Here is a 14445-nt window from a genome sequence, read left to right on the forward strand (position 1 = left end):
GAAGTGCCACAAAAGTAGCACTGGGTCTTTATGGGTTAAAACATTAAAAAAAAAAAAAGTGTAAAAAAAATGTGTAAAAAAAAAAAAAAAAAGTGTAAAACAAACAAACAAACAAACAAAAAAAAAAGATGCATGAAAAAAATGCATTTAAAAAAATCCCAAAGTTTTAATTTTGCCATCACACTGTTCACTGCACCTCTTCTAGTGTTAAATAATATGTGTCCAATATGAAAAGAATTGGGTGAATACTGTCAAAGAAAAAGATTGGACAAAAATTGTAAGTTGAAATTTTCAAAAATTAAAAAAAAAAAAAAAAAAAATTCCATTGTAACCCAGTCATTAAACTGTGCACTGCAACTCTAGTAGTGAAAAAGAATATGTGGGAAATTTAAAAACAATCGGATGAATAGTGTCTGAGAAATGGGATGGACAAAAATCTAAGATGGAAGGACGGACAGAATTCCTGGTATATCTACATATGTATAAAAGTGTTTCTCTCTGTATTTTTTCTGTTTTATTTTTAAATGTAGTCATTTATATCATAAAGTAGAATTTCCATAGTGTATAGAAAACAGCACCAATATGTGCAATAGTGTGTAATGAGGTCATGAGTGCTTGTAGGTGCATGGGTGTGTATGTGTGCGCAAGTAGAAGGTGTGAGTACTGCTTGACTTTATGTTTTATTAGTATTATTTTATTTTACTGGGCTTTGGATTCCATCATATTTGTTACATAATGACAATAAAGGAAATCCAATGTAATCTAATCTAACAAAACTTTGAAATTTCGATCCATTTCTTATTTCCCACCTTATGATAATTACACTGGGTTACAAAAAAATGTTTTTTGCAAGTTGTCTAGGTTTTTTCAACTGAATTAGGACCATTTTGCACCGCTAAATCCAAATATGACATCTGTTTTTCTCAATCAGGTCAGGTTTTTTTTGCTAATTTGATTTTGAAAAATTTGATCTTCTCACAAAATATAAGAATTAATACCAAAATAAGATTGGTAAGCACACTTTATGAAACTTGTGAATTGATTCCTGCTAGGTACAATGATGTATTCACCGCAGATTTAGCAGAATACGTCAGGCTTATTTTTGCAAGATCTTCTAGTCGAAGCCATTTCATTCACCTGTAATATTAAAAAAAACATTAATCATAAATTGGCAAAAGTAAAATCTTCAGAACTCGTTTATTGCAAGAAATATGAAAGAATTTTGTATCATATGATGTGAAAATGCCCATAAATGTAAGCAAAAATGTTAAAAAGCCAATGTGTAGCATAGTTCAGAAAGTTGACCTGATTGAGCAAAAGTAATGTGATTTTTGGATTCAGCACACCAAAATTATCCTAAATCAGCTCAAAAAACTTAAACAATAAATTTGTTGTTGGCCAGTGTTATCATTACTATGTATTGTACTTGTGGAGAATATGTGTTATAGAATGAAACACTAGAAAGTGTCAGATCCTGCCTCTTGTATTTCCATTCAAACAGGTTTGACAGCTGTAATCCTCTCCTGTCTGGTCTACGTCATGAGTAACTACAGCCAATTCATCTGCAGCTTGAGTACAAAACACAGACCAACAGGACAGAACACCATTGTCCAGCCTGTTACACTAGTCAGCTGTCAGCTCATGGATTTTAGAATTATTTTGTTTGTTGAAATGATGATGATGAACCAATTTTTGGGGTTCATGATGGAGAACATGAAAACTAATGAAAGGGTTGAAATTTAAGATTTACTTCTTCAGCATCTATTTTTATTTGACATGTTTGCAGTTTGTTCTGTGCTATTAATCCTCTGTAAAGCGCACAGACCTATACTCATCTGTAAGGAAGGTGATGTGTAAATCTAGTATGACTGATAGCTGGATTTATTTTAGACATTTCATTAGAAAGGCTGCATATACAGTCGCGGAAAAAAATATTAGACCATCAAAAGTCATCAAAAACAATGGTTATGCAATAAAGTACTAACTCCTGTGTGCATCATGTGACTAAGACAGACAGAAAACATGGAATGATAAAAGCACTGTTTTTGTCAGTACAATGCCATAGATATTGATGTAAGAACTGAAGTGATTTTGGTTACACTGGTCTACGAGGAAAATGTTTCCAGAATAAAAGTAATGAAATTTTACCACATGAGAGTCACTGATAAAGAAAAATCAAGTCAAAAATGCTGGTTGGCTGAACTTTCCAAGATACAGCCTTGGGTCAAAATGTGAAATTCAAGAATTAACGAGAGAACGGGTTTGACTCAAAAGGAATATTTGTCTCAGAGCTACAAGACCTACTTCAAAACACTGTCTGCACATTAGAATACATTCACTTTACAGGTTCTATTTAGTGGAAGATTTATAAAACTATTATATAAATGTACATAAACCAATATATGTGTAATAACACTTAATCATATACGTTGAAAATATTAGCAAACCCACACTTTTGTCATTTATTTTCCAATTAATCTTATTAAAATACATAACATTTAGCACATTCAATGTCTGAAGCAAATCATTTCTAAAAAATTGTAGACCAGTGTTATTATCAAGAAAACATGGAAAATGGAAAGATATCAGCTCTGAAATTAAACTACTATGAGCTATTTTTATTGTTATCATTATCTTTGTCCAAACAAATGTACCTTTAGTTGTATCAGGCATTAAAATGAACAAGAAATTGAAGAAAACATGGGGTGGTCTAATAATTTTTTCCACGACTAAGTTAATGCATACTTGGATACACAGGAGCCATGTCATATCTTCACTAACTTTATATGCTGCAATAAAACCCTGTCTACACTAAACTGAAATGAATATCAAGAATGATGATTATTATTATTTGTGGTTTTAAATTAATCATTTGAAAACATAAGATAAAACCATGCAGAAGATGAAACACAATGAAAAGTGTAAAAGATGAACATGTATAAGCAGCTGAATTAAAAATCTACATTTTTGATTAATTGCCTGTTATGTTATATTTTTTCCCCAATTATCTTTATTAGTTTTTATTACATTTTTTCAACAAATGGCTCAGCACAACACCTGGTCTATATGAAAATAAAAATATAAAGCTGTTGGAAGATAGGCAGAGTAAGAAAAAAGAGTAGACTAATCCAAGATGAAGTGAATAGTACACTGTATGGACTTACAGTGAGGATAAAACAAAGATTAGACAATCCAGCAGTGACAGGTGAGAACAGTAGTGATCTGACTGTGACCAAGCACCAAAGGTTGGTATGAAAGTATAGAAGTGACCGATGAATTAGTGAAACGAAGGTATGCAGTCCAAATTCTCATAAACTGTCCCTTTGAGAAATGAAGTAAACAGGTCAAATATTCCATAGGAAAGCATTCCATAAGGATTTTATGCCAAGTTGTTATAGTGGGAGGTTTGTCATTTATCCAAGACATGAAAATATTTTTCCCTGCAGTATATGCAGGGGTATCATAAAGTCTTTTTTTGTTTTTTTGAGGGGCCGTAGGTGCGGATTGGCAGCCACGCTTCCATCAGTCTGCCCCAGGGCAGCTGTGGATACAAATGTAGTTTACCACCACCAGAGTGTGAATGTGAGAGTGAATGAATAATGGATCCTCTGTACGCGCTTTGAGTATGCATTCATAGAAAACCGCTACAGAAATCTAATCCATTATTATTATTATTATTATTATTATTATTATTATTATTATTCTTTTCAAGCTGGTGTCGATAATGTCCGGACTTGGATGTCCCAAGTGTAGAGATAAAGGGTCCAGTTTCAAAGACACTTCAAGAATCTTTTCCATGTCCTGTAAAATATCTACCCAATAGGATTGAATTTTTAGACATAAGCAGACACAGTGTGTATAGGTTCCTATAGCAGCCCTGCACTTCAAACACAGAGGTGAAAGTTGGTGATTCATCTGGTGTCTTTTATTAGGAGAGATTTGCACATGGTGCAGAATTTTGAAGAGCAACAGCCTTGCACGGTTACACACTGAGACTTTTTTTAGTATGGTTATGTTAATTTTTTTTAGAGCAACACACATTGAATCATTTAAATGTTTTTGCTAAAGACATAAAACAAACTAAACCTAGAAGAAAGAACACACATGCTGTATATATAGGACATATATTGTGATAAATATCACAATATTGATTTTATTAAATAAAATTATATTGAGATGATTTGTTCTTGTTTTATCGTCCAGCCCTATTTTATCAGATATCATTTAAGGAGATGTTTAAAGTGTGTTTAACCACGTTAGTGCATAAAACTAGTAGTATTTTTACACGTGTGGTTTTGAATCTCTGCGGTTTAATAACATTAGAAATTATAAAATAATAACTAGAGACTAGAACTAGACTGACTTCTGTAATTTTAAAAAATTTCTAGAGAAATGCATTAAACTATTTTGTTCCATGATTAAAAAAAACAAATATTAAAGAAAATATCACATAATCCAACCAGGTAAGTGTTGCATTGTCTCCCCTCAGTCACGTGTGTGTATTGTTTAGTTGCAAACCTTGTATGAAATGATGCAAAAGTTAAAAAGCAAAACCACAATCACAGTCGGACTGCATCCTCTTTAATTACAAATACACTTAATTCCATCTGGTAAAAAATAAATATTTCAAACAAAAGAAATTGCATCCACATTTGATGGGTTTGGCAGAAAGGAGTCTGATTACTGAGTGTGTATTATTGGTCCAGTCCTGACGGGTTTAAAGATGCTGTGAGGATGTGAATCTGTGGAAATAACGGTAAACCTCTAAAGGGTAAATTCTGACACAATGAATGGCTCTGAAATTAGTGCTTAAGTAGTTGGTAAAGACTAATTATACATGTTAGCAGCGAGTCCAACAAATATTTCTCGTATCTGTTTTCCAGTCATGGTGATATTGAGCCAAAAGGAAGTTGATTTTCACACTTAAATTTAATGAACGCTTTATTTTAGACAGCACAGATAAATGAACCCTCGACAAAGTAATTAACTCATTTTACATCATTTGTGAATGCATTCTGGGTATCTAAATCTAAATGATCTGTTCTGAATCCTGTGGTTTTACATGGAGCTGAACTGAATATACTCCGAATATTCAGCTGAACGGGTTAACTCAGGTTTCTTCATCTACTTTGAAAAGCTTAGGTTTATTATGGCAGTGTGTGACATGTGAGTAACATTTATCAGGCACTTCACCGTTACTTAAGCATTAACTAAAGACCCATAAAGTGCATCAGAGCTGCTTTGACTCAGTCTGCCCCTTCTGTGCTGACTGAGGCTACAGCTGAAACATAGTACGGCCCTTCTCTGAGGTACGTCTTCAGCTGGAGGTAATGCTGGCTGCCCAGAATCTGAGCTGCTGCTGAAGAACTCACAAGTGACCCCACCAGCTCGAACTTGGCATCCTTAGCCTCCTTGGTCTGGCCTGTTGACCGATCCAGTATGAACTCCATGAACCCGGGGGTTGCGATCATTAACCTCTGACCCCATGGTTGAGAAGCGATAGCCTAAAACACAAAAACACACACTTAATTATACACTAATCACAACCTTTAAGCACATGAACACAAGTGAACAGTTAAGTACTGGTTAATTTCATATCCACATCAAATACTAAAACTTCTTACAACCTATTTCCTGACATTTTAACAACATAGCTCCACAATTATGCAAAAATGAATAGATTTTATTCACATTATGATAACAAAAATCATCCCTGCACCTACATTCAATACAAAACCAATGGAAAACCTAGATGTTTTATTTTTTCTTTTCTCTTCCATGTCTTTATGTAAATCAGGTTTAGTGCTGTTTTTTATGAATTTCCCAACAGAAATTCAGGAATATTAATGCATCAGTGATGAAAAAGGTAAATATGGAAACCTTAAAGAGGAATTGAAATAAATTAAAAAAAAAAAAAAACAAGTAAAAAAGTAAGCAGACCTTACTAATGCCCCCGCCCGGCTGCACAACACTTTACCCCTCCTGCTCACTGATACCCTGCCTACCAAGGGATTCGTTTTGAGTCTTAACTTTCAATTTTTTCAAAAATTTTTTAAGAATTTGTAAAGAAAAAAAATTAGAATTTTTGCTCTTTTTTTTTAACAGATTCCTGTAAAGATGTGTGTAAAATTTGAAAAGAATCAGGTGAACAGTCTCAGAGAAATTGGTTGGACAAATTTTTTTAAAATTGAAATTCTCAAATATTTGTAAAAAAAAAATCCCCCCGAAATTAAAATTTTCTCAGGCATTATTGAAAAGTTAATAGTCATAATTGATCCCTGGGTAGGCAGGGTATCAGTGAGTGGGAGGGGCAAAGTGTTGTGCAACCGGGCAAGGGTATTAGGGTGTTAAGGTCTGTTTACTTTTTCACTTGTTTTTCACTGCCATCTTCAAATTAGCCGATGATGTCAGTCGGTGGGTTTATCTTTACTCTTAACTTGTTCACCAGTAGCAGGTACTGAAGTAAACACATGATTATTGAGACAGCTGTAGGTCATATTTGACATTACAACATGTTCATAATAGTAATAGAGTAATAGTGCATTAAATATATCATAGTTAATATTACAGGTCCGAGCAGATCAGATTCAGATCATCCAAAGCAGGGGTGTCAAACTCATTTTAGTTCAGGGGCCAGATTCAGCTAAATTTGATCTGAAAAGGGCCGGACCAGTAAAATTATAATATAATACATAAATAATGTCAACTCAAAATTTTTCTCTATGTTTTAGAGCAAAAAGGGTTGATTTACATTATGAACAGGTTTACATCTACAAACTATCCTTTCAAAAGATGTGAATAACATCAACAAACTGGAAAAATTAGTGTAATTTTCACAATATTATGCTTCAGTTTATCATTTATACATGTACATTATAACTTACAGACCACAGTGGATCTACAAATACACAAAACATTGAGTAACAGGCAGAATATTGTTAAAACTGTACTTGTTTCTCCTACGACATTTCGGGTTATTCGCATTTTTTGAAAAAATTATACTTTGTTTTAGTGTAAATACATGAAATTATTTACATTTACAAAGAGAAACATTTGGAGTTATCATTATTTTTATGTTATTATGGTAGTATTTTACTGGTCTGACCCACTTGAGATTGAATTGGTCTGAATGTGGAACATGAACTAAAAGGATTGTTAATATCTTCAGTGTAATTTTTGCATTTCACAAATTCATCCCAAGGGCCGAACTGGACCCTTTGGTGGGCCGGATTTAAAGGGACCGGATGCTGTTTGATCACATTAAATCTTGTTATTAGGCTGTATTTGTGAATTTTACTAAATGCAACCTGTGACGGAGCTGCAAAGTAAGGTCCTGAGAGAAGTGTGAACTTTTGTGAAATAAGAATGTACTCTAGAGTTCCTCTACTGTTTGTTGGAATCACAGCTTCAGTAGCACAGGGTGGAAATGACAGTTAATTCTAACAGACCGATACTCACAGTGAATATGTGCAGAGCCCCACAGTGCAGCTCTGGGAAAGGCTGTGTGCTGATGTTGCGAATCATGTCCATGGGCTGATTAGACAGAACATGGAACCAGGACTCAGTCAGAGCCAAAAGGTCTTCTGTCTGCTGCTCTGGCTGCAGTAAAAACATCAGGGTAAAACACAATGGTGAAGTATAATGATGGAATAAATACAGAACAGTACTGTGCGATGGCAGACATCTGCTGGTGGGTCCGGATCTTTTTAAAGGAATTGATTTTCTGTAATTGTGACAAAGCTTTTCTATAAGTGGATGTATATTTCATCACTTTTACAGCTTACTACAATCAATTTTCAGTTTGAAAATCCTATATACCTCATGATTTGTGGACATTCTGTTTGACACAGGTGATAGACCAGGTTCATTTATGAGTATGTTGGTCATTTGCACAGTTTTCCAAAGTTATTTGTTGAATCTGATGTGGTTAAAATAAGTAGGAAAAAGTTCATATACCTTTTACAAAAATATTCCATGAGGCTCAATGATGCTGGCAGGATGAAGGTATGTCAAACACGTCTTTACTGTGCTCCAAAAATCAAGTGAGTAATTAAAACTAACTAGAGCAGATGAGTACAGTGAAAGAAAAAATGGAATTAACCTTGGTTTAGACTTAAAGAACTTAAATAAACCCTGACTGAAGACTATTCCTGATGTTTTCACACACATACCTGTAGTGTCAGCAGCTGAGATATGGCGTCTAAACTTCGTACTCTGAGCTCTGTGGCTCCAGAGCCGGCGAGTTGGCTCATTCTTGACAGCACTGTCTTGAATTTTTCCCCTGAGGAAACGCAGAAAAAGTCAGTATAAATATTAATTACCTCAAATAAACCACTCTGAAAATCACAACATTAGAACACCGTTACTCATAGCACAGTGCAGAATGATTAAAGGCCTATTCATGCTCTACGTTAAAAACACATACGTATACAGACGGAGCTTTCTATCCATCCTCTGTGTTCACATCTGTCTGTTTCCTGGGAACTTGTGGATGCAAACCCAAATGGGGAATATGGAGCAGTACCAATTGGAACCGTGGAGGCAGTGTTGAGATTTGAAGAAAATCATGTCCAGAAATGGCAGAACTTTTCAAAGAGCGACTGTGTGAGTTAGTGAAAACCTAACGACATATTTATGACATCTACCTTTCTCAATATCAACATTAGTAATACCTCCTCTGTCGTCACCATGTTTACTATTGACGTTTCTTCTCAAAAAACATTTACTCTTCATGGTATATGGCAAGCACGTTAATTAAGAGTGGCGCCCTCTGGTGGATGGATCGACAAAAGCTCATTCCAACGCAATGGACGCTTTTAAGTATGAAGGTAGTGACGCTTGACATCGTTTGAAATGGACACACCTATTTATATACGTAAAGCGAGTACGAATGAGCCTTTACAGCTTACAAACATAACCAGCTGACCTGTTTTCTGCAGGACCTGTTTTCCCTCCACGGTGGACCCAAGTAAGCCCAAAGTGTCCAGAGCCACACCGATCATGGCAGGGTCTGGGTCCAGGGCCATCTCAAACACTTTGTTCTGGAAGGCCGGATATGTTTCACAAACCTGCTGAGGACTGTCCATAATGGCCAGATTCCCAAAAAACTTCACCAAACCTGTGGAAGCAAAACGAAGGATTAATAGTAATAGTAGTGTGAAAAATGACATATTTCCATTTTATATGTAAACACTTAAATAGGCAATAGTTTAATCACACTTACCTGGAAGGTAGAGAGAAGAGAAAGGGTCAGTTTCTGCTCCTCTGATCATGTTGGAGATCTTATCCATTATACCCTGCTGGGCCAAGTATTGGCGGCCATGCTGACTATGGGCTAGGGTTGTCACCATCTCAATGGCTGTAGCTCTAGAGAAACAAAACCACACACACTTAGAATACTTTACAACTATAACTACTACAATTCAAAGTGCTTTACATAAAACATTAAAAGCATTACAGCAGGGAAGCAATAAAAAGTATAGGCATGAGAAAAAAAGAGAAGAAAAAAACCCCAGATAAACAGATAAAAATTTTAAACTTAAAAGACACAGTGCGTATCTGACCTGATGAATAAAAACTCTATTCAAATGCAGCTGAGAACAGGTGGGTCTTTACAAACTACACTACTACCGTCTACTGAAAACAGTTAAAGACACAGGAAGAAAGACAGGAAACATGTAGTCCAAAGAATGCAAAGTTGTACACATAGACTCAATCTGTGCTTCTGTGTCAGTATGAGTCATTTTTTTTACCTGATCAATACGTCATCTCCTGTCAGTTCACCTAACATCTGAGAAATGATGCTGCTGTTGGCACAGTAGCCGAGTGAAATGGGAGACACAGATGAGATTTCCACAACCAGCTGCAGAGACAAAACAACACGTCAATCTTCTTTAAGTTATGACAACATGACCTGCTGTTCATGCATTACCAGATACTAAATAAACAAAACCAATGTTACAACATACCTCGTATACTCTGTATCTGACAATGTCACTAATGGCCATCACATCCTTGACAGTTTTCAGCAGGTCGCTCTGGAACAGTTTGTCTAAACCAGGCTTTGAGTGACTCAGTTTACACAACGACTGAATGGCCTACAAAACAACACAGTTAATACACACACTGTATATATATGCATTAGAATCTAAATGGAATTCTTGACTTGATATTCAGTTTTTACCTGCTTGGCCACAGCCATCTTCTCCTCTCCAATGCACTGGATGACAGAGCAAAGAATGCCGTGGTTGTTGAGGATTTCAGTGACAGCGTCAGGGTGCTCTACCATTCTGCCAATCTGACAAGATAGAAAAGAAGGAGAGAAAAAAAACTTGATATGGTATGTTGTTATGAAGGCAGCTGAACTGTGCATGCACATATGTAACAAATGGAAGCCTACCTGAGTCAAGGCTAATATCTTGACATTTTCATTAGGATGGCTGAGACCTCCCTGCAGCTCTGCTTGGTAGTTCTGGGCCAGGTGAACAGGGCTGAGCGCCATTAAGACACGCTCCAGGATGTCCACACATAGTTCAACCTGCTCTCTGTGAACACAGGTTGCATTGGTAACTTTGAACCTGCTGAATACTGTCCCATCATGGATGTTTACCTTAACCTCCTCAGACCCAGCTATGGGTTTTCTGTCCACATTTGTGGACAAGAGTTTCACAACTTTATACAAAAAAAAAGAAAACTGTCCACCACAAAGGACATTCCATAAAAATTTTCAAAACTGCATCTGAAAAAACTGTTGCATCATGATGTTTCCAATATTGGCACTTTTTTTTCATAAAAAACAAAAAAAGCTTGTACTTTGCTGACATTTCCTGGGTCTCAGGAGGTTAAACTACACTTTTCCTGTCTGTATTACAACTACATGACATCTGACCTGAAACTAAATGACCATAATTAGGATTCAGTTACATGAATGGAATACAATATTCATAGAATTCAGTTGAATACTAACTGCAATTTCACCATTATGTTAAGGTTAAGGTTGACTCTCTTGATTATTCCCATATGTAAAGCCAGTCTCTGTATTTTACCATCCTAATACATACACACAGTACTTAGCATTAGTGTTAGCACATGTAAGGAACAGTGAACTGCCACTGAAGGACCAACTGCAGATATTCATTAGCACTGAGGTCAGGGGGACTGACAGAATTAACCTACATGTACCTGTTTGGTTTGTCTTTTTAAATGGTGAGGAAAACTGGAGCACCCAGAGGAAAGATGTCACTAAATATCACCCTGAACTTCATTACAAAGGACCCTGACCCAGCAAATTTCAGTGAACGGTTTCTAACCCAAGATGGGTGTTGGGTTGCTTTGAGGAAGGAAAGAAGAGGTAATCTATGCAGTGGAAACACCCCCTTCTCATATCCTCCAAAAAAGGTCAAGGTCATGTCTTCAGCAGGTGATGGCTTCCAAAAGGGACAGAAAATAAATGTACTTGTACAATGCCAAATTGCCAAGGCAGCTACAAAAGGCTATCAGGCCTAAATGCCCAGGGAAACTGATGAAAGGGTGTATTGTTTCGTTGAGACCCTGCCCCAGCACAAAGACTGGGGTTGCAATGGCTGCAGTGCAGGACTGTGGCTTTTAAGTGGTTGATCAACCTCAGTATCATCTGATTTAGCGCCATTTAACAGTACTCTGTTTTCCATCATGATAATAATTTGGTTGGGAAGCAGTTGCAACCTCATGATAAGCTTATATCTGCACTTGGAGACATTTTGACCATTGTAATGACTGTAATGTTTCTAAACCAAGGTGGTCTAAGCACTGCAGTATCACTGGGAGAAAAATAAACCATGTGATCACATTCCACAAGGTGATCATAGTCAGCCTAAGAACTTATCAGCCAGACTTGTCACTCATAGCATTTTAACAATAGGCAATTCAATAAAATAGCTTATACATTGATTCAGATCACATTTGGTGATGTATATATTTATGACAACATGTCAGTCTGGTGGATATAAAACCCTGGACAAGCAAAGAAAAAAAAAAAAAAGAAACAATTGAAACATACTCATACAGTTTGTATATAATGGATTTCTCCAAATTTCAATATATATATATTTTTTAAATAAGTCAAATGTATGCTATGGTCTTACCTATTTTAAATTATTTTAACTCTGAAATGCAGCACACAGTGGGTGCAAGGTACCACTCAGGTAAATTTTTAATCAATTTTTTCACAAACCACATAACTTTTGATTAGACTGACATTAAAGCAATATTTAACTCTTACAACATCTGGCAACACAGAGTTTAAAAGAACAAGCGGAAAAATAAAATAATGTTAACTGACAGTTCAAAACACCCAACATGGCTTTAAAAAAATTCACCCCCAGATTATAACACTACCCTCTCAGGTTTGCACTGTAGGCACTAAGCATGATGGGTAATGACTTCATCCACTTCTCTTCTCACCCTGATAATAATAATAATAATAATAATAATAATAATAATAATAATAATAATAATACATTTTATTTATAGGCGCCTTTCAGGACACTCAAGGTCACCGTACAAAATTCTTAAAAGTAAATAAAATAAATAAAGCACAATTAGAATTTCATATATACATATATAAAACACATTGGTTCATAAAATGGCAGTTGATAAAAGTGAAATTATGGAATTGAGTAGGCCTGTCTGAATAAATACAGTACACCCATGTTTCTGGAACAGGGTCAGTCTGGACTAGAGCTGAAATAATTAATTGACTCAAAGTGATTTAAAAAAAAAAATAAATAAAAAAATCATTCAACCACAATTCTCCTGATTCAAAGCTTTGTTTACTTCATTTCTTTGCTGTTAAACATTGGTTCCACTGTTGTGTTTCACAGGGACACTTACTGTGACGCACAAAGAAGCTTCAATTCAGGAAAACTGCAATAGAATATTTCCCATCAATCAATTCGAGTCAGTTAATCAAATCGTGAATTTTTGCATTTGCTTCAAGCACCTAATCAATTAATCGGTTTCAGCTTTAGTCTGGACTTTCCAGACAACATGACCTTTTTACACTGAAACACTGTCCAATCTTTATAACACAGTCCAATCTTTATGTTCTCTATCAAAGTGATGGTTAAGAAATGAGAAGCTACTCACTCCATCACTTATGGCTAAAGATCTTGTTGCAAATTAAACATATTAATGACTGCAGAAATTATCCAGTGGCAGGATCTGGACAATTTGTTAAGTTAAATATTTGTGAGGACTTCTTTTGGTCAGGCTGTGTGTGACATTAGTGTTAATATTATTTAGCCTTTGCTTGTGCAACATCTGTATTGTAGAAAATCTCAGGCTTTGATAATCCTGCTACAGTGTTAAATGTTTAGAGGACTTCCCAAACCGTATTAAATATTTTTTAGTGAGAAAATGTAAATGTTAATTTTCAGTCAAATCATGTCTAAATAGCTCAGTAGTTAGCTACTAGCCGCTAGCACACATTTGATACAGTATGTTTGTAACCTCACTTGGGCTACAGGTGTGACTACATCCAACTCAACTTCTGTCACTAAAACAGTGACAGCTCAGTGACGCAGCAGATAATAACAACAACAACATGACTGACAGCAAACAGACCTTTCATTGGAGTTTAAGAGGGAGAAGATGACATCCAGACGCTGCCCACTCACTGTGTCCCTCAAAGCGCTGACAGGGATGGACAAAAGGGCCGTCTTTAAACTCTGCAGTTCTTCAATTGGATCTTCAACAGTGGAGATTTCCTCCAACAAACTCTCAATTGATGCGGTCATGACTGTGAATGTTTGGGGAAACTGGCGACTAACGTGCTGATCACTACCGGAAATGTACCGGAAACCCGGTTGGTTCTACGCCGAAACGTCATACTACTTCCGGTCCTACGTAATTCAAAATAAAATTTGTTGTAATTTTTTTTCTGTGTTACTAGGGGTCAAATAGAACTTCACTATTTCCACTCATTCATTCATTCATTCATAGATAAATGATTAAAGAAATAAAGAAATAAAGAAATCTGTCTAAAATGATCTAGATCAGTGTAAATGCAAGTAATGACTAAATAAAGAAAAAGTGTGAGTGCAGCCATGATGCAACCAGTCTATCCCTCCAATGATGTGATAAAATAACAATATGATTTTGAAAGTATTGATTGCATTGTTTGTACTGAGACTGACACCATAATACATTTAATTTTTTATTATATGTATGTGAAAGCAATTTCACCGATATTAATTACTGGCTTCACAGAAACGCTTGCCATCCTGAAGAATTTTCTGTAATGGACATTACTTATGGGCATGTACTGGACAATGTCAAAGATAGCTTGTTAATTGATAATATCATCATTCTGGGTCAGTTTTACATACACAAATGTAAACATTTGAAGATGAAACCCACATTTTCCAGTTTCCATAATGAGTTTTTGCTCTATACGAAAACTCTCAA

At 35.7% G+C, this 14445-nt stretch overlaps 1 protein-coding gene across 1 annotated transcript; it reads right to left on the reverse strand.

The window, feature by feature from the left end:
• Positions 1–4559: 4559 nt before the first annotated feature.
• Positions 4560–13832, reverse strand: psmd5 (proteasome 26S subunit, non-ATPase 5). Its single transcript, XM_030150752.1, has 10 exons — positions 13603–13832; positions 10400–10544; positions 10184–10297; positions 9969–10097; positions 9753–9862; positions 9224–9366; positions 8927–9118; positions 8172–8281; positions 7459–7599; positions 4560–5504 (listed from the first exon to the last, which is right to left on the reverse strand). The coding sequence occupies exons 1-10, from the start codon at positions 13773–13775 to the stop codon at positions 5247–5249; spliced, it is 1515 nt and encodes a 504-aa protein (XP_030006612.1). The 5' UTR covers positions 13776–13832; the 3' UTR covers positions 4560–5246.
• Between the last annotated feature and the right edge of the window lie 613 nt (positions 13833–14445).

This window comes from Sphaeramia orbicularis, chromosome 12 (assembly GCF_902148855.1).
Source record: "Sphaeramia orbicularis chromosome 12, fSphaOr1.1, whole genome shotgun sequence".
Lineage (NCBI taxonomy): Eukaryota > Metazoa > Chordata > Actinopteri > Kurtiformes > Apogonidae > Sphaeramia > Sphaeramia orbicularis.